At 39.4% G+C, this 20,695-nt stretch overlaps 1 protein-coding gene across 5 annotated transcripts in view; it reads left to right on the forward strand.

The window, feature by feature from the left end:
• Window positions 1–20,695, forward strand: part of PTPRO (protein tyrosine phosphatase receptor type O) — a 192,371-nt gene that overhangs the window by 125,868 nt on the left and 45,808 nt on the right. For 4 of the 5 annotated variants that reach the window (XM_067559141.1, XM_067559142.1, XM_067559144.1 and 1 more), the window contains 5 exons: window positions 2,844–3,052; window positions 5,170–5,290; window positions 7,740–7,933; window positions 11,050–11,161; window positions 19,574–19,725. In XM_067559141.1, coding sequence (XP_067415242.1) covers window positions 2,844–3,052; window positions 5,170–5,290; window positions 7,740–7,933; window positions 11,050–11,161; window positions 19,574–19,725 — 788 coding nt within the window. The remainder of the gene's footprint in view (window positions 1–2,843; window positions 3,053–5,169; window positions 5,291–7,739; window positions 7,934–11,049; window positions 11,162–19,573; window positions 19,726–20,695) is intronic. The other variant, XM_067559145.1, reaches the window with a different exon arrangement.

A 20,695-nucleotide genomic window follows, 5' to 3' on the forward strand; every position in this document is an offset into this window, starting at 1 on the left:
GTCTCCATGAATTTTCATATGCCAGGGAGCAAGATACATTGAAACCATGTAAGCAAACCTGGCCTCATGGTGATTTATCCTACAGTCTTGGCTGTGTTAAGAATCAGATAACTGGTAGCATCATTGCCAGCTGTTCAAGAAGGACCTCACATGAACATGGTCCTCTCTTGCAGACAGAATGAAAGATCGGTCCAACATGTAAAATTCACAAGTAGGAAAACTAAATGATTATTTACTTGTGGGATTCTAGATTTTTAACTGCAGGTTTTATAACAATGTGCAATCCATGTGAAACAACACAATATAACTTAAATCTAGATCATGACTGACAGCCAGGTCAATAAGTGAGACATAGGTAGGTGAGCTCAGACTTTCAGCCATCGGAGGACCAAGTTCACCTTTACAGACCCAAGTGCATGAGATGTCTGGATAACTCAAGCAAGAGAGAAACATTGCTCTACGAAAGAAAATGAACAGAAAAATGCAGTCTACAGAATCTCGTATGGATGAGAAGGAAATGCATGCAGCATTAGCCAGCCTCAAATCTGAGAGGATGACATCTGCCTAGACACAGACTACTACAGCTAGAAATCCCAGATGGAGTTGGCAGCATTGCCTATAGTTAAGGTTGCCTAACATTTTCCATTATAATCCTGAGTTTTCAGTTGCTTATATCTTTTCCATACTTTAACTAACTATGCAGGCTGAAATTTTCCATGTCAGATGGCTGCCTCACATGAAGTTTTTTTGTGGGTTTTTTGGGGGTTTTTTTTGTTTGTTTGTTTTTTAAAGTTTCAGAAATACTATCACTGAACAATTAACTGTTCTTGGAGACCAAAGAGAGAGAAAGAGAGGGACAGCTGATGCAAGAAGTGGTGCCAGAGGTACCTCTATGACAATTTCACCACCCTGTGAATTTTTTCACAGGTAGCAGCTAGTAGTAGATATTACACAACATCAGAGTCATATACCATAAATAGAAGGGATCTGAATATATATATATATATATATTTTTAATGTGATAACAATGACTGTACTATGCTACTTCCAACCCTCCTCCTCAAAATTTGGGATATAAATTAATCTTTATTGCTGTTAAATACAATACAGTTTATTCCTAATAAATTATAATTCCCTCCAACCATGATTGGTACTCTATAGGAATGTAACAGTCAAAAGATGCAATACATACAGGGAGCTACACCAGGGATATTTGACCCATTGTGTACAAAGTACATTATTTATATTAAGATGATACAGTAATGTAATAAATATGTGCATGCTATATGAAATGCAGAAGGTGGGGTTTTGTAATTCATAGATTCTGAGGCTGCAAGGGATTATTATATTAATCTAATCTGCCTTCCTGCATAGCACAAGCCGTAGAACTTCTCCAAAATAATTCCTAGAGCATGTTTTTTAGCAAAACATCCAGATGCGATTTTAAAATTGTCAGTGATGGAGAATCCACCATGATTCTTGGTAAATGGTTCCAATGGATAACTACCCTCGCCTTTAAAAATGTACACCTTATTTCCAGTCTGAATTTCTCTAGCTTCAACTTCAGCCATTGGAACATATTATAGCTTTCTGTGCTAGATGGAAAACAAATATTTCATAATGGGCTCTTCGGTGTAGGTTCTTATAGGTAATCGAGTCATCCCTTAACTTTCTGTTTCTTAAGCTAAATAGATTTTGCTCCTTGAATAAGGCACATTTTCTAATCCTTTAATCATTCTCGTGGCTCTTCTCTGAACTCTCCTTCTCCAATTTATCAACATCCTTCTTGAATTGTGGGCACGAGAACCGGACACAGTACTCCAGCAACAGTCTCAATATTGAGGCAAAATAACCTCTCAACTCCTACTCAAGATTGCTCTGTTTATTCATCTCAGGATCACATGAGCTCTTTTGGCACAGTGTCACACTAGGAGCTCATATTCAGCTGATTACCCACCATGACCCCAAATCTTTTGCAGAGTCGCTGCTTCCCTAGTTAGAGTTCCCCATTCTATATCCTTCTTTCCTAGATGTATACATTTACATTTAACTGTATTAAAGCACACACAAATGGGTACACCTAGGAACAAATTCTGGTTTCATTTTGTTTTGAAAGCCTTTAGGATGGCACAGAAATTTATTTAGGTGCTCTTTGGTGGTTCTGTCAAATCCAGAAAGACTCAAGACTCTATTCTAGGTGGATTTGGTAGACCTTTCTGGTGGCCTGCCAAGACTGAGGTACCCACAGGAAGCATGTGGAGAGAAATTACCCATCCCTCTCAGTTTGTCTAACTAATTAGACTTCGTGTTGTGAAATGTACAGAAGCTGGGGAGTGGAATACACTCCCAACCTGTGGGAAGGGCATGGTACAGCTCTGCAGTTCCTGCACGGCCATTGTTCAAGCTCCTGGGCTTAGAATAAGAACTGCAACCCCTACACATACTCTGACTACACAGACATTCTGCTCATCCTTCTCCTCTCTATGCAGATGAAATGAATTGGTGGTTTCAGTCCCGTTTGTCATGTCCAGGGGTCCTTCTCACAAAATTCCCTATTGTCATTGGCACTAATGGGCTATCTCAGCAGCAGAGACTAAGGGCATGGTGACCAAACTACATTGTAGCATAGCAGTGAGTCTTACTGGTGGGTCAGTGTGAGGAGGTCTTGCTCCTGTTGTCTGTTCTGTCCCTGTTCTGTGGATGTAAAGGACTATCAGTTCATTACCTTTCACTAGCATGAAATTAATTTATAACAGCAGAATGTTTTAAAAGACACTCTAAATGCACAAGATAAAGCAAGGCACATAGCCTGCCTTATGTTTGCGTCTCTGGGAATGTTTCAGGTCCAACAGGGGAGTGGATTGAAGAACTGACCGAAAAGCCCCAGCATGTGAGTGTGACTGTGCTAAGTACTACCACTGCCTTAATGTCCTGGACATCTTCTCAAGGCGGCAGCAGCAGCAGCAACAACAACACAATAGTGTCTGTTGTGTCATTGACCTGCCAGAAACAAAAGGCGAGTCAAAGGCTTGAAAAGCATTATTGCACCAAGGTAAGGGCAAAAAATGTAGACTCCTCAAATACATAAGAAAAAGAAATAAATTCAGTAAACCTCATTATAGTGTTGCTCACTGGGGTGTGTAAAGAACAATATTTTATTGATGAGTCCACAAGAGATGTTAGATGCTTATGACATTACTGTAACTATCATCCAAAACACTGCATTGACACAAGTCTAAGCAAAGACCATCAATAACAGCCTGACATCAATAAGTTCTTTACACATGTGCTGAAGTCCATTCCTATTCAGGAAAGCACATCAGTGTATATTTAACTTTAAGCACATGTATAACTTTTTCTTAAACTAGGACTAAAGTTTTCATATAGAATAATATCTAGAGCTAAATGTCCCCAAAGATGAGGGTGGTGGGATCTGAGGTTCCAGTTCAGGCCATTGTAGTGACAGGTCTGAGCAAAGGGTGCAAGTATAGATAAGCCAAACTGCCCATGTTCCAGTTGCATCCCAGCTAGTACAAACTCAGACTTTTGTGAGTTCAGGTCCACCAGAAGTGGTTTATGACATGATGACAAAAAACCTTGATGTAGAATAGAGGAAGAAATTCAGTTTTGGGTGATTTGAACATTGTGGTCAGAATGTGGACCTGAATTACAGCTTAATGAACACTGCAAAAAATGTTTATACCCATTTATTTGTTTATAAAAACTGAAAATTTGCATGGACAGTATTTACGTTGCTTTTTAAATTATTTTCATTGAGCCTTTGCTCACCTCTAACCAGAACTCAGCCAAGTTCTCCTGCCTCTATTATTGATGGCCATTTGTTTGGATTCTCCCTGGCAAGCTGAAAGAAGTAAGACTTGGTACAGAGTTCACCCATTCCTTCTTCCTTGGTCTATGAACAAAAGGTACCAAAAGGAGATTATCATTCACTACCTTGACAGTTGCACTAGCATCTCCAAATGCATTGTAATAAAATATTGCTCACGCTGACACCTGCGTGAGCAATTTCATGCTGGTGATACAAATTGTTAAAAATTGCACTAAGATCGTTGGTGAAAAAACATCTTTCACCAATTCGTTGCAAAGATGCAATGAATGATGCTTTTTCCAAGGCTGCTCTGTACATTTACTGATAGCTGACTCTTATATTCTTAAGATTTGTCATACTGGATCCACCATCTAGGCCAGGGGTGTCAAACTAAATTTCAACAGCAGGCCACATTGCAATAAAATGAATTTAAACTGGGCGTCTTATCCTCTGCTGAGAAATCTCGTTGCACCCTCCCTTCCGGCGGCACCTCGTGGTGTCTTACCTGTTGCCAAGAAAAATCGCGGCGTCCTGACTTTCGGCAGCAGCTCCTCGGTTATTGCCAGGCGGCAGCTGCCAGGAACCGGAACAAAAAGGATCGCGGGCCGTATCCGGCTGCCCACAGGCCAGACCAAAAAGGTTCGCGAGCCGCATCAGGCCCATGGGCCGCATGTTTGACAACCCTGACTAGGCAGCATCCTACTTCTGGCACTGACCAGTACCTGATGCTTCAAAACTGAGGCTGCTATTCTGATGCTTCAAAATAGGGGGGGAGATCCATAAGGCCACTAGTTATTTTGTATCATGCTGTGCTTGAGGGGTGGAAGAGGGTAATTTCTTTGTGGTCCATGCAGGCAACTGACTGACACCCTGACTCATGAGGTTAGAATACTATTATAATATTGCCTTTAGCTCACACATCTGCAGATGAATTAGATGTCTACAAAGTAATTTCAGATGTTTAACGAAACCCAGTATGTAAACACAGAGTTAGACCCTGGAATCTGGTGCGGTAGTCTCATTATCATATAATATACACAATGTAGATGGCTCCTTGTTGTCACAACTGACTTTATACTGCAGTAATAAAGGGTGTTATATTCTCCGGGTCAAATCATGAGTGAGCTCAACTGGCTGAGCAGCCACAGTTCCCATCTCAGCTTTTGACCATCCTGTTCTCTTCGAAATGAATGAACGTTTTGCCATTGACCTCAGTTGATTCAAAATCATTCAGTTAGCAGATGAAATGCAGCTAGGTGAGTACTATTTCAGCCCTGTTTTTTTCTTTCTTACTCACCAAATAAATACTTTTTTTTTCTTATTTATTCCCCTTCTAATAGGTGAATTCAAGCAACAGAATCATTGAAAATCTTGTTCCTGGGGCCCAGTACCAGGTTGTGATTTATTTACGTAAAGGCCCATTGGTTGGACCTCCTTCTGATCCTGTTACATTTGCCATTGGTAACCCCTGCGTCTACTATTCAAACCGACTTTTTCTGGTTTTTGTTTTGAACAGCTTATCTGTTAGATCTCTTTGTGTGTTCCGACACTGGAGCTGGAGGTGTCATTTCTAGTACAGGTAGACATACCCATACTAGTTCTTGTCACAATAGCATGCTAAAAATATTAGTATAGCTTGCGACTGCGTAGGCAGCAGGACAAGCTAGTCACCCAAGATGGGATTGTACTTGGGACAGTTAGCCCATCTCACCACCTGTGCACCGTGGCTGCACTGCTATTTTTAGTGCGCTAGCTTGATCAAAGCTAGTGTAGGTATATCTATCCCAGCTTGAATTTACACCTCCAGCCTCAGTGAAGATATATTCAGAGCCTGTTTATAAGTGTAACGTTTTTCTGGGCAGGATTGCTGTGTTGGTGGCTAAAATATAACACAGAGATTATTTTTCATGTGTTGTTTAACTCCAAAGGGTCACACAGCCTGTGTTAGGGTTAGGCTTTCACTCAAACATTCAAGGAGTTATGTCTAAGATTTACAAATGAAGGGACCTGAAGTTCGGAACCTATATTTATGCTTAGACACCTAAATAAATAACCCAACTTTTAGAGGTTCTGAGCATCCATGACAGTCACTGTCTTCAGTGGGAATGGTGAGTAGCTCAGCACCTTTGAAATTGAGCCATTAATTTATACATGGATTTAGGAACCTAATTTTAAGCTACCAGGCTTTCTGAAAAAATGCCCCTTGAGGGATGCAATGTGCATAACAGCTAAGACGCTGAACTGAGATTCAGGACACCTGGGTTCTTTTCCTGGTTCTGCCACAGGCTTGTCGTGTGCCTTGTAGAAGAGCAGGTGACTACAAATTAGGGCTTTTAGGTTCTTTTCCAAACCACTACTCTCTGTGATGGAAGGAAAAAAGAAAAAATGACAAAATTAACTAAATAAAACCTCACCAGAGCCCCAAGGACTCCAGGCAGTCTGCTTACATGCTGCCATTTGCCAGATCTGGGTCTAAGGCAATATGTCCAAATAAATAGTCTGTAAATTGGAGTGGAAGGTATTATTAATAAAGAGGGGGGAAAAGGTTTGGGGAAGTAATTGGGGGGCTGTTTGTGCCCAACTTCAATGAAGTATCAAATATTGGGCAAGTTTTACAAATTTCACATGTTTTTCACATATTTTGGTTGCCAAAGTTTTTTCACCGGTGTAAAGACTTGAAAAATTTTCAAATGTCTGCTTTCACTTGAAAAGCTTTTAAAAAAAAAAAAAAAAAAAAAAAAAAAAAAGGAAAACTCTTAAGTTTTTTCCCCATCCATGCTTAGGCTCCCACCCGTAAGAAGTTTTTGCTCAAATGGCAATGAAGATAATTTCTAGGCATATCTTCTAATCTGGATTTTGCAACAAAATCAGGTGTTCCATGGAATCAAACATCAATATGTGCATGTGAATTTTCACTTGCTTACAACACAGTCAAACAAGGGCAAATTCGTCATTCCAATGCCAGTGTAAAAGGATTGGTTTGGTGAAATTATTGGTCATGGTTAAGCAAAAATAAGAGAAATTACACTTACAAAAAGTAGTTCTTCTCTTCATCCTCAGCGTGATAGTTTCATTTGAAAGATAACACATTCTGAGAAGGTGTGAAAGGATAGATTTATGAGGGAAAGGATGATCTTGTGCGCTCTAATGCATTTGGGCATTCTGGGTTTTATTTTTGCTCTGGCACCTATATAGGGTGGGTTAGGTTCTGCAACCTTTACTCATGCTGAGTAATACCTACTGAAGCAGATAGTCCCATTGAAGTCAATGGGCAGTACACATCTGAGTAAGTGCTTTCCAGCATAAATTAGGATTGTAGAGTCTGGCTGTGTGAGAGACTGTTCAAATCACTTGACCTCTCTCTATTTCCATTTCACCGTCTATAAAACAGAGATAATAACCCTTGCGTTCTGAGTCTTAACTAATGTATGTAAAGCACTTGCAGATACCTTCCATGGATGGTTGAATAGACTTGAAAGTATTCTGTATTATTGTCTACTCTTTCAAAAGTATCATGTTTTTTAATGCCTCAGTTTTTGGGTACCCACCTCGAAACACCTTAAAGGAGGCTGATTTTCAAAAAGGTACTGAGCCACACCCCTCTGAAAATCATACCTCTTTGAGGTATCTCAAGTTGAGCACCCCAAAATGGAAGAACCTAAAATATAGGGTCATTTCTGAAAATGTAGGCCTATAAGAACTAAGGAACTAATGCTACAACTTGTTACTGCTGTGTGTAGTCCCAAGCAAACTGTTAGACCTATGCATGAGATTAAATATGCATGGGAGGAATTATTTGCCAGAAGGGACCAAAATATGAATAGCTGCTTACAAGAGAGAGAAAACGAACTGTAAAAATGTGTGTAGTTGCTAATGACAATATGAATAACCCCCATTTCTGGTTTTGTAGTACCCACTGGAATAAAGGATTTGATGCTTTACCCATTGGGACCCACAGCTGTGATTCTCAGCTGGAACAGGCCTTACCTGGGGGTGTTCAAGAAGTATGTTGTAGAAATGTTTTACTTCAACCCAGCAACGATGACCTCTGAGTGGACGACTTACTATGAAATTGCAGCTACCGTCTCCTTAACTGCATCAGTGGTAAAGTAGCCATTACAGATTATCACCCACACCCGCATTTATGGTGCTTGCTCCTAGGAATGTTTTTCACCTTTTGCCCACTGCTCAGCAGATACATCAGACTCCATTAAACACTGGACATCTTCCACATGGGATAGAGAGATTTACCATGCTATTGGAGATCTAGTTCCCTTTCTAAATCCAGGGAATGCCAGGAAAACCGTGGTGAAGTTAATGTATGTGCAAATTATTAACTGTAAGTCTAGAAAGAGGGTTGGTCATCTATAGCCACTTATGCCACCCACATTCCAATGGACCTCTCCAACATTGGAGTGTGGGTGGGTTCAGTGGCTATAGATGGCCTGCTCAGTTATGGGTGTCTTATATTCTAAGACTTTAGGGAGGGTTCTTTCCCTGCCTCAATCCTTGCAGGACTCCCCTGTGTAAAGTTCATTTGTTAAGGCTGTGCTCAAGGTGAGAGGATTTGACCCAATAGAATTAAAATATGAACCCCTCTCCCATTGAATTTACTGTGTACTCGCACAGTTGTGCGATCAAAAACTTCAGCAACTATAGCATCTCCATGAGGAAATAGCATAAAGCCCCATCTATATAACTGACATTGATAATGTGTATTTTTGGGCTGGAGGCTAGTCCTCAGTGAGCCATCTGGAATATTTAATTTTTTGAGTTGTGTATGCCAGAAGAAATGTAAAGGCCCTGATTCTGCGAATGTACTTAAGCATATGCATAAGTCTCTTTACAAGATTGGGAAATTTCAGCAGAAGTGTATACTCCCCCATCCCGTTTTCTATACATCAAGAGGGGCTGGATAGTTTTTGTTCAAACTTTACCTTTGAGAAGAAATCATAGACAATTTCAGCTGAAAGGGAAGTTCAGGAAATTGAGTATACAAAAAACAAGGTTAGCAATAGTTTTTGCTCCTAGTGAAAAGTATAATGATTTACAATTCATGCATAACACCATTCACGTAACCACTGTAGTAACAATGGTTTAATTGGAATTGAGCATATAACTGTAAATTTAAAATGTAAAACTCTAAGGAAATTAGAAGGCAAAATAAACTACTAAATGAGTAATTAATTCGTCATAATCATGATGCAGCATAATTAGAGTAAAACCCAAGTGATCTTAGAAATAATGGCATTTAATATGAAGCTACAGAAATTAAGATGGTTGACTAGTAATATTATCCACTATTGTGTGCAATTCTAGTAGATATTGATGGGAGGTACATACAAAGGCAAGAGGAGTTAGAATGCCTTTATCTCAATTTAAATCTTTGCTTGGAAGGACTAGTTTTTTTATTGGTAAATGTTAATTTACACACACACACACACATTTCCATCTATAATAATTTAAATTTACAGATAGGTAAAGTAAGAAGAATGCTACTTGAGAACTTATTTGTTTGATTTAAGGATATTTATTTGGTATATTTTGACGTGATGTGGACAATTTGTGTGTTTTAACAGTTTTAAAACTTTAACTTTTTAAATCTGTGTCTGCTGTCATTAAATAATTGTCTGAGTCCCCCTACAGTTTCCCACAATTGTGAAAATGTAAATCAATAAAATTCTAAAAAATGCTTAAAAATAAATATTGTTGTTTGTCGACATTGAGAATAATAATAATAAATAAATAATAATAAATAAATAATGTTGTTTGTCGACATTGAGAATTCTGCCAAGCCTTATGCTATTGAAATAAAAGTGAAAGTTTCTTAAAGATGAACTGCAAAGTTAAATAGTAAATGTGAATTCCATCTCTGACGAGGCTGCATGGCATTTGGCACTATGGTTTAACTAACTTTATAACATTGTTTTCACTCTTTGAAGTCTTTGGATTTTTTGGGTTCACTAGAAATGGCCCACAATGCACCATTTTAAGTTTGTCCTTGAAGTTTCCCTATAACTATTACTGTTTTGGCATCCACAGGTCTACACTAGAAGTGCTAGAATGGCGCAGCTGTGCCTCTGTAGCACGTCTGGTGAAGACGGTGTATGCTGACGGGAGAGCATCTCCCGCTGACATAGCACCAGTGTGGACAGCACTTAAGTCTCTAACTTGTCACTCGAGGGTATCTTTTTCACACCCCAGAGCAACTTTAGATCGACTTAAGCAGTAATGTAGACTACTCTTATTATATTACAGGATCATGCTTCTGTGGGCAACACTAACAAACCCTGAAAAAAACTAATTGACTTGGTTGAGATAAAAAATTATTTTATGAAAATGTAGTTAAAAATATTCTGGACTGAATTCCCCCTATAGTCTAGAGTATGACAGAAAAACAGAGAACATCTATATTGTATTATAAAATTTGAAACAACAAAGTCATTTTGAAACAGAAAAGTCAAAACAAGAGGTTCCACTTTTTTAACTGAAATTTCATTGAAATCAAGATGTTCCCATGGAACATCTTGATTTTGCCTAATCAGAATTTTCTGACAGGAAACGGTTCCATCACAAAACTTTCAACCAGCTCTAGAAATCAATGAGAGTGTTGGGATGTGAGCAAATCCCTTCTCCCACGCATGTGTGTTCGTTCACAATATGATTGCTGTGGCTAGGAAATGGTCCCTGTGCATAGCACATTGCACAAATTAAAACCTCAATCCTGCACACACTTACATATATGAATACCTTTACTGAACTGAGTAGCTTCTTTGTGCCTAGTGGTGTACTCACTGGAGTAAAGCCACACCCATCCTTAGAGAGAGTACAAGATCAGTGTGTAAATGATTTCTGGGAATAGAAAGTCCGACAGGCAGCTGACTGGCAACGGGATATAGGCCCATGCTCTTGTAACTTTTTAAATGTATCATTGCACTCCTTTCTCGGAGGAAAAAGGGGTGAAGAGTTAAATTTCTTTCCAAGCACCTGCCAGAATTTGGCCCTACTTTTTCCCCCTCTCTTTTTAAAAAAGAGTTTACAAATGTAAATGTTCAAAATGGGCCAGATTACCCATGGATTTTAAGTGGGCATAGTTCCACTGAAGTCAGCGGCGTTGTACCTATTTGCGGCAGTGGTAAACCTATAGCAAGTGGCATTCATGTTTTACATTGACAAAATCTCTACTGATCTGCGACTTGCCTTTTGCTGTCCCTTTTCAGAAAATAGCCAACCTATTGCCCGCTTGGTATTACAACTTTCGGGTTACCATGGTGACTTGGGGAGACCCAGAACTGAGCTGCTGTGACAGTTCTACCATCAGCTTCATAACAGGTAAGTAGCGGTATGGTAAGTGGTTGATGGAGAAGCGCAATGGGAAATGTAAGTGCTGAGGAAACCTGTCTAGGTGGATTATGGTTCTGCTCACCTGTAAATATTTGCGGAGGTGGCTTTTTAGTAGTTAAATTTTAAATCCTCATAGGGCGAAATATAAAGGCTGTTTTGATTCATTACAGGCATCATTTGATTGCTGACCTGCCCCATGAGTTTCAGTGATTCTGCTTACACTTCCGTGCACCATTAGTTTTGCCCAATTTATAACTGAATTAGTGTAGCTCTATTGTGATGAGTGATTTGCTGATTGGCTAGTGGTAAGGGAGGCCAGGATTCAGGAGTTATAAAGATCCATCTTTGAAAGAGTCACTTTATTGTGGGAGCTTGGGTTAGGCAGGGGCCTGCTCTGGCTTTGGAAGACTCCACTTTTGACTGACATTAGCTTGGAAGCCTGGTTTAGACATAAGCCTGCTCAATGCTGAAAGATTTGCTCCTGTCTTGAAAGGCTTTCTTCAGCCTGTGGGTTTCAAGGCTAGAGCAGGCCTCTGCCTAAGCCAAAGACCGAATTTGTAGTCAGGAAACATGGGAGAGGCCTGCACAAGCCTATTCAGCCAAGACACAAGATTTTTCTAACTCTGGATTTCACTTCAGCTCAGAGCTATATTATTATGGAGCCGCTAAGGGAACTTTTGCAACTTTAATTTATTTCAGTTATTATGGGACCTAAAAATGAAGTATATATTTTCCATGTTACTTTTCTTCCTCTCCCTCCCCCCACCTCTTTCCCCTGCACAGTATCTGAGACTACAACCCACAGTTCATGCACATTAAATTGTTGTGTGACCTCTATAGCGTAAATAGTTAACATGCTGTAGAACCGTTTATTTTAGTGCAAAATGTGGCTGGCCCTTATGCAAAATTTTTTTCACACTCCTAGTTGGTCTTGCTGTTAAGTGTTGTCTCTGTTCATTGTAAGGGCTCAGGGGAGGATGGTCTTGGTGTCAAGGTATTGAACTGACACTTGGGAGACTATCTCTGTGACCTTGGGTAAGTCGCATAGGGCCAGATCCTCAGCTAGCCTCATTGTTTCCCAGTGGATCCTTAAATATGGTTGATGCCTCTTCACTCCCCGCTCAGATACTTGAGGTTCAATTCTGCAAGATGATGAGCAGCTCCTGGAGATGGTGAGCAACATCAACTCCCATTGACGAGGTCATCACCATTTAGATCATTACTTCTGCCTTCAACCCTGAAAGTAACTTATATTGCCTTTGGAAACACTAGGTACCTATCACAAATAAGTTTAAAAAGTTGTTCCAGTTAAAAAAGCCTATGAAATACTTCGGATGGATTTCAAAAAAATGGTTGTGTAATTTTAGGATGATTGATAATATTTATACTTCTACAAGCTCAGATAAAAGTAATCAGATCTCATACTTCAGAGTGTTGTAGATCACCTGTACAGCAATGCATTATTGGCCAGGTGGATCAAAGATGTATTAAAGGATCATCAGGTTTCTTTCCCAGAGCATCAGTTAATGACTACTTTTGGAAGCAGGATATGGGAGTGGATGGTCCATTGGTCTATCTATTTAAGGGGTGGCCAACCAGTCAGAGACGAAGAGCCCAAAAATAGCTATAGATACCACAAAGAGCCACATTTACCTTACCCTCCGCTGAAAATTCACGCTGATCCGTCAGTTTCGGCGGCAGCTTGCAGCTTATCAATTTCACATTTGAAAGTAAAAACTTTTTGGCGCCCATACAATGCGAGGAGCTGCGTTTGATAGAACACAGAGCCGCGTGCGGCTCGCGAGAGCCGCATTTGTATGAGCAAAGAGCTGCATGCGGCTCGTGAGCCGTGGGTTGGCCACCCCTAATCTATTCCAATATCCTGCCTCCAAAATATTGGAATGGATGGACCAATGCTCTGATAAAGAACTGCAAATTTCTAGTCTAGTGACTAAGGAGTCAATTGACATGGGTTTTGTTCATGCCTCTGACCTGTTATATGACCAATCATTTGACCCCCTCAATGCCTCTCTTTTTCACTCCACCCCTTACTCTGTCTTGTTTATTTAGATTGTAAGTCCTTCAGAGCAAGGAACGTATTTGACTATTTGTGTACGTAGTCTAACACGATAGGGGCTTGAAATCTGTTGGGGCCTCTACATGCTATCACAATAAAAATAAATAATAATAAGATGATGATTCTCTGAAATAAAAATTATATTGATGCAAAAGCAAAATTGAATTACTCTGGGGGGGACTTGCAATACCCTGACCTAGTACCTGCTGCTGTCTCCAACAATGACAAGCACATTATTTTGATGTTTCTGCTAAAATGATCAGAAGTGAAATAATGTTCATTGACACTTACATTGTCCTCAGACTTCCATTGTTAACACCTCAAAGATCACTTTAGCAGAAACATCAAGGTAATGTGCTCATTTGTCATTTTTTGATGTAGTGGCAGCTATTGAAGGTGGGGAGCAGTGGGCTATCAATAGGGCCATTTGAAAATTTCCCATCAAAACTCTTTTCAATGGGGAGATTGGATTTTTGACACATTGAACCATTTTCATGGAAAATGCCTGCTTTCCTTTTGAGTTTTGTTGGATAACAAACAAAAAATTTCCTATAGAAAATGTTGATGGGGAGGAAAAAAATTCAGCAACATTTTTGCCCCCCCTCACCCCCCCAAATAAATTCTGATCAGCGCTAACTATTTAGTTGCTGCCAAGTGATGCTGTGATGGGAAATGAGGAGAAATACCCTTCCTCCTCCACTCCAAAATTTAAAATCACACCGAAAACAACTTTTCTCACACTGAGAATGGAAGGAAAATATGCATTTTCTGTACAGGACACACGATTTCCACTGCCTCCTGGGTACCGAAAACAAATCCCATTTCCCATGGCTTCCCGGATGCCAAGAGTCCCCAAATGATCCCTAGCCCAATACCCAAACCTCCAGCTTTTCCTGACAACTTCTGTAATGTGCAACCATGTGACGTTTTGAATTCTGCAATGCATTCTTCAGTGAGAATTTAACATTTGGAGAGTAGTGTAAAATATACTGTATGCAGTGCAACAGTAAATGAATAGCACAAGGAACACAGGGCTGATTGGTTTGGACTGAGAGGGACAGGAAAGGGGAGAGCACTTAAGGAGTCCTTATGTAGTGGAGCTGGAATGCACCAGAATACTGTTCCGGAGCTTTTGCAAGGTCACACCGGATGGAGGATACCGTTTTGCTCTACAAAATTGCATTCTCCACATGGCCTGACCTCACTTAGTGTGTGCAAAGTCACGCCGCATGGAGGACAATGCCATTTTGTACAGCAAAATGGCATCCTCTGCACAGCATGGAGCATGCCGTCATGTAGAGCAAGTGCAACTGATTGGAAAGCAGTGAATAATTCTGATGTTGCACAAGGTAGAATAGAACGCATTTTCTCTTTGCTGGGCTAACAGCAGTAAAAATTTGTCACTAAAATCAGCTCACCCATTTTCCATCTGCTCCCTCCCGTAGAGACACTGGACAGTTCAGGCCCTTCTGCTCGGTCTGGAGGTTAGGTTGGGGGAGTTGTGAAGATGTGCAGAAGCACCTCAGTAAAAGCCACATGTAAGGGATTTAATATAGGTAGGCCTGATGTAGCTGTCCGAGGAAAAATAATCACTGAGGGCTGAATCCTGGCCACACTGAAGTGGCAATCTCCCACCCCACAACACGTGTTCTCACTTCCTTGAGCTATATTGGCCATGATTTTTTGGGCATGTGACTTGTAAAATTAATAGCCACGGCCATAGTCCTGTGACTACTCTCTGATAACATTTCTCATCCATTTTCTGTGTCAGTGTAATAGTCATCTTTTAACCTTTTGGCTGCTGCATAACATATTCGGCCAAGCACGAGGAGAGAAATGCGACTCTCCGCAGCTGCTCTGTGCTTCAAGGACAGCATTTTAAAGTGCAAGTGCCCCAATGAGGCCTGGACTCTTCACTTTGGTGGTTTCAGAAGATGCAACCAAACTCAGCCTTGGAAAGGTTACTACACATTTTCACCTGCCATAGGGCTCTGTCCAGCTGCCATTGATGACCAGGAAAAACTGCTAGTGTCTTCAGTGGAGAAATGGATCAGGTTTTTATCTAGTAAAAATGGACACAATGTGAAACAAATCAACAGACCTCTTACAGACCATCTCCTTTGACATAGGTGCTTTTCAAAATCAAGCCCTAATTATCATAGAGTTCATAGATTCAGGTCGTTGAAGGAACCATTAGCTCATCTTGTCTGGTCTTCTGTATACTCACAGACCATTACATTTCACCCAGTTACCCCTTTATTGAGTCCAATAACTTGTGTTAGGCTAAAGTATATCCTCCAGAAAGGCACCTGGTCTTCATTTTGAAGACTTCAAGAAATGGAGACTCCATCACTTCCCTTGGTAGTTTGTTCCAATGATTAATCACTCTCACTGTTAAAAATGCATGCCTTATTTCTCATTTTAGTTCATCTGGATTCAGCTTCCAGTCATTGATTCTTATGTCTTTCTCCAATAGATTAAAGAGCCCTTTAGTACCTATTTCTTTTCTATTGAAGGTACTTGGCACAACATAATCAAGTCACCACTCAATCTTCTTTTTGATAAGCTAAATAGATTGAGCTCTTTAAAGTCTCTCACTTAAGGCATTTTCTCCAGCCCTCACATCCTTTTTGTGGCTCTTTTCTGTGCACTCCCTCTCCAATTTTTCAACATCCTTTTAACATTTATTCCAGAATCAATATTCCAACATCAGTCTCACCAATACCATATACAGAGGTAAAATCATCTCCCTACTCCCCTATGTATATATTCAAGAATTGCATTAGTCTCTTTTGTCTCAGCATGACGTTGGAAACTCGTCTTGAGTTGTTTGTCCACCCTGGACTCCTAGATCCATTTCCGGGTTATAGCTTTCCAGGATGCCCCCATTCCATAGGGATGCACACGATAGGTATGGCCTACGTTCAGTGTTTCTAGATGTATAACTTTGCCTTTGGCTATATTAAACTTCATTTTGTTTGAATGCGCCCAGCTTGCCAAGCAATCCAGATCACTTTGATTGCCTTGTCGTCGTCATTATTTAACATTCTGTCAGTATTTGAGTCAGCTGAAAATGTTATCAGCAGTGATTTTATATTTACTTCCAGATCATTGAGGAAAATGTTGAATAGGGTTGGGCCTAGGACTTACCTCTTCAGAACCCCACTAGAAACTCCCCCATTCATTGGGGAATGATTTCCCATTGACAGCTACATTTTGAGATGTCAGTTAATTCATTTAATGTGTGATTTATGGATACTGTATATTGCTAATTTTTAATCAGAATGTCATGTGATACTAAGTCAAAATGTCTTACGGAAGTCAAGTAAGTTATATCTATGCAGTTACTTTTATCAACCATACCAGTAATCTCATAAAACAATTGGAATCAGGTTTGTTTGACAAGACCTATTTTCCATAAAACCATGTTGACTGACATTAATTATATTCCTATACTTTAATTCTTAATTAATTTGAATCCTGTATCATCTTTTCCATTATTTTGCCCAGGATTGATGTGACTCTAAGAGGCCCGTAATTACCCAGGTCATCCTGCTTGCCCTTTTTAAATATTGGCACAACATTAGCACTTTTTACACTCTTCTGGAATTTCCTTAGTATTCCAAGATTTATTAAAAAGTCCACATCAGTGTACCAGAGATTTTCTGAGCCAACTCTTTTTAGGATTCTTGGGTGCAAGTTGTATGGGTCTGCTGCTTTTAAAAATGTTTATTCCTAGTAGATGCTGTTTAACCTCCTCCTTAGTTACAAATGAACCAGGAAGCATTTCATTACTCCTCCTGTGATATGAATACATTATCCAACTTCTTTCTAAATAAAGAATAGAATATTTATTGAATACTTCTGTCTTTCCTGCACCTTATTAACAATATTACTTGCTTTGCCTAGCTTGAGCACAATGCTCTAAAGAAAAAGCCTCCCCTTTTTATAGTAGGAGGTTTTTCTGCTCTTCCTGCTATTATAACTAAACTTGTGAGCTTCTCTCATTTCTGAGAGGCTAAACCTTGTAGCCTGCAAATCTCAACATACCGCTTACACCAAAACACAAGGATTGTCATAGGACTTGGGTAGATGGTGTTGCATCATGTGGCCTGCGTGGAGCTCATTGCAGGATTGGAGCCTAAGTAATCTACAGTAGCTGGAATGTTTAAATAAATAAACAAACAAACAAACAAACCCCATGACTAGATTACATAGATCTTTTCCAGCAAACTCTGGTCTGAAGTCCTCTGCTGGGGAGGAGGAGTTGTAAGGCTTCAAGAACCTCTGCAGAACCGCACTAGAAAAGAAAATAAGTAAATGCACTGTTTATAAGCCCCCTCATTCAGCATCCCAGGTGCCTGCAATAACTGTGATATTCCTCAGTATTTATTGTAAGCAATACTATAACACCACAAACACTGGAGATTGGAGAACTAATGAGGTTTTAATGGCACCTCCTGTAAACAGCTGGATTTAAAAATATAAACAAAAGCATTCATATTTAAATATAAAGCTGTTTGTCTAGATGGAGGTCAGAATGCACATTGAAGTTAGTTTATTAATATCATGATAAAGTGCAGCATGTATAGGTCGAAATGGTTGGGCCACCATGTGTTTCAGTATAGTCATGTCAGTTCTTATGCTGAAGTTGTCCTTTGTTCCTTCATATGGAAGCTTGTAGTTTTCATTTCCTTACTTTGTGTGTTCATTTGTTACATCTCTTGCTTCTTGATCGTTACAAATCTCAATTAACATTTTGAGTGCCCACAAAAAAGGAAACAAATGATCTTGTCCATGCTGAGAGAAAAATATGGGGGAATTATTACCACCATTATTTGTTTATTTCAGTAACACACTCAGATTGCTCATTACTTAAGTAGAGACAGTTCTTCCCTAGGAAAGTTTGAACTCAGACATAAAAATAGGATGTACTGGGAAATCCAGAGGAGGAGGACATCTTCATTTTTTAAAATCGTTATGCTACAAGTTCATTTCTTGTGGGCATCCTGGAAGAAGTGGGTTTCAAAAGAAACTTGATAGAAGTGCTATAATAAATACCATTAAAATTGCTTAATATTATGTATTGTGTTTGCTACCATCCTAAATTTCTACCTCATAAACCTTTGTCCTCCTTTGGGTCAAAAGTTTAAATGCAAGATAAAATACACACACGCAGCTATATTTGAGAAAGCAACAGTGACATCCTGTGGCCACTTAAAAAATAGTCTAGGTTCTCATTTTCCACAATCTTGCACCTTGTGTAGCCGTTTGCACCTATATAAAATGAGTATAAGATAGTACAGCATCAGAATGGTTTTAAACTCAATAGTAATATTTTAAACTCACTCTGAACTCCCTTTGCATATGTTTAAATGACTTTACAAAGCACCAGAACTCAGTTTTTTCACCATGCAGTTCCAAAAATATATATACTAGTCACACTGAATAATATGCTACTCTGTTGTACCCACACAATCCATTGAAGTCGCTATGGGTTCAGTTGTGATTTGAAGGCACAGGCCATTACTGGAGTTCACTTCGCTGCCTCTACTTCACTTAATTTTCACTTAGTTTATTTTGAGGACTTACGTGGTGCACAGGCTTTGTGATGGCCTTCGGCATGAGTGATGGGGGTGAATTTCACCCTGGGCATAGAATTGGTCAGTGTTTTTGTGCAGAAAGTTATCCTGTTGAAAATATGGGTTTTTTCCCCAAAACTAAAGTTTTTGTTTTGTTTTTCAGGAAAATGGTAATTTTGATGAAAAATTCAGTTTTCCCACAGGAAATTTCAAAGTGAAAATGTCGGTTTCTAATCAACATTTCATAACAAAACCAACAGTTTTTTGTTCTGAATTAGGTGGTTGTTTTTGTTTATAGAAAATGAAATGAAATGACTAAGTAGAAAACTAGATTAGAAAAGAAAAATTTCATTTATTTTTTACTTAAAATGTTTCATTTCCGTTTTTTAAAAGAAGTTAAAATGACATTTCAAGTTGAAACTAAATTTTTAGTTTCATTTTTAAATGTGAAGTTGAAACAAAGTTAGTGTTCCAAAGTGGTTTGAAACCTTCAAAATTTTTCAATTGAAAGATTTTGAAATAAGACTTCTTGTGGGGAAACATTTCAGTTTTCCAACCAGTAGTACCTGCAAGCAATGCACAATTACAGATGCTAGTCTTATTTACATATGTCTAATTTTTGTGTTAAGTTTTTTCTCCCAATAATGTCCCTGTTGCAGTGAATAGCCAAAGTAAATCTTTTGAATTAATTACATATTAAGATGGATCTTGTTTGTAACATGTTTGTCTTGTTCTTCCCAGCCCCAGTGTCACCAGAGATCACTTCGGTAGATTATTTCAACAATCTACTGTATGTCAGTTGGATGTATGGAGATGTTGGGACTGACCTGTCTCATTCCAGGATGCTGCACTGGATGGTCATTGCTGAAGGCAAGAAAAAAATCAAAAAGAGTGTAAGTCTTAGTCAGATTTTTAAAGCTTTATTTCTGTGCATTTGTTTTCAGTTTGTTTGTGTTTGGGGGTTTTTTTGGTTTTTTTTTTTTTTTGGAATGATTTAAAAAAAGGTTTCATGCTCAATACATAAACTTCATATTACAAGCTATGGTTAGGTTGATTATGCTTCTGCAAATCCCCCTTACAACCCACTTAAGCCTTCAAAATACAGTAGTCCTTTTTTTAAAGACAGAATGAGTTACTCTTTTTAAACATTTCCAGGAGAAGAGGGAACAACAAAGAGGAACTGTATCAGTGATGAGCAAATCCCATAGGGCACAACTTCCATTGACTTCACTGGGTCAGGATTTCATTCCTTATGGATATGTCTTCGCTGCGCTGTCAAAACAGGAGATTGGCAGCTGGGTCTGATCACCCAGGTTAGCCTATCCCACATGTGAGCATCTACAGAGCAAATCCCTGCGTCCTCACAGTTTCTGCACTTGCCATGTGTATCTGGGGGCATGTCCGATGATTATTTGGGCTGAGATGCTCTAAGATTCTTACCCATCAGTTGTCTCAATTGCAGGAGAACTTGTCTGTTCTTTAAGGGGAACTGTGGGAAGGACATTGGAGTACTATCCGCACTTGAGTGATTTAGCCTGCATCCTCACTGAAAAGTGGGCAGGTTCCAGCCTGAGTTAAACTGGTGCTGAGTTATACCCCCTAGCTGGATCAGCTAGCCTAGGTTTGCAGCATCTCCAAACCTGAGTCAGATGTGTTTAGTGTATGGAGGGTAGTGGTTGTGGAGATGGGGTTAAAACTTGGGTAGGAACCTAGGTTAACTGAGCAGAGAAGACATGCCCTGACTAGTGCATAGGCCTTGTTCTGGCTCTCTGCACAGGGTGAATCTCAGCCAACATGAATAGATTTGTTTCATGATTTAAAAATAAATAAATAAAAAATGTTTCTCTTCAGATTTTGCTACCC

The sequence above is a fragment of the Emydura macquarii genome, unplaced genomic scaffold (assembly GCF_026122565.2).
Source record: "Emydura macquarii macquarii isolate MOO-44397 ecotype Brisbane River unplaced genomic scaffold, CSIRO-AGI_Emac_v2 contig_2205, whole genome shotgun sequence".
Taxonomy (NCBI): Eukaryota; Metazoa; Chordata; order Testudines; family Chelidae; genus Emydura; species Emydura macquarii.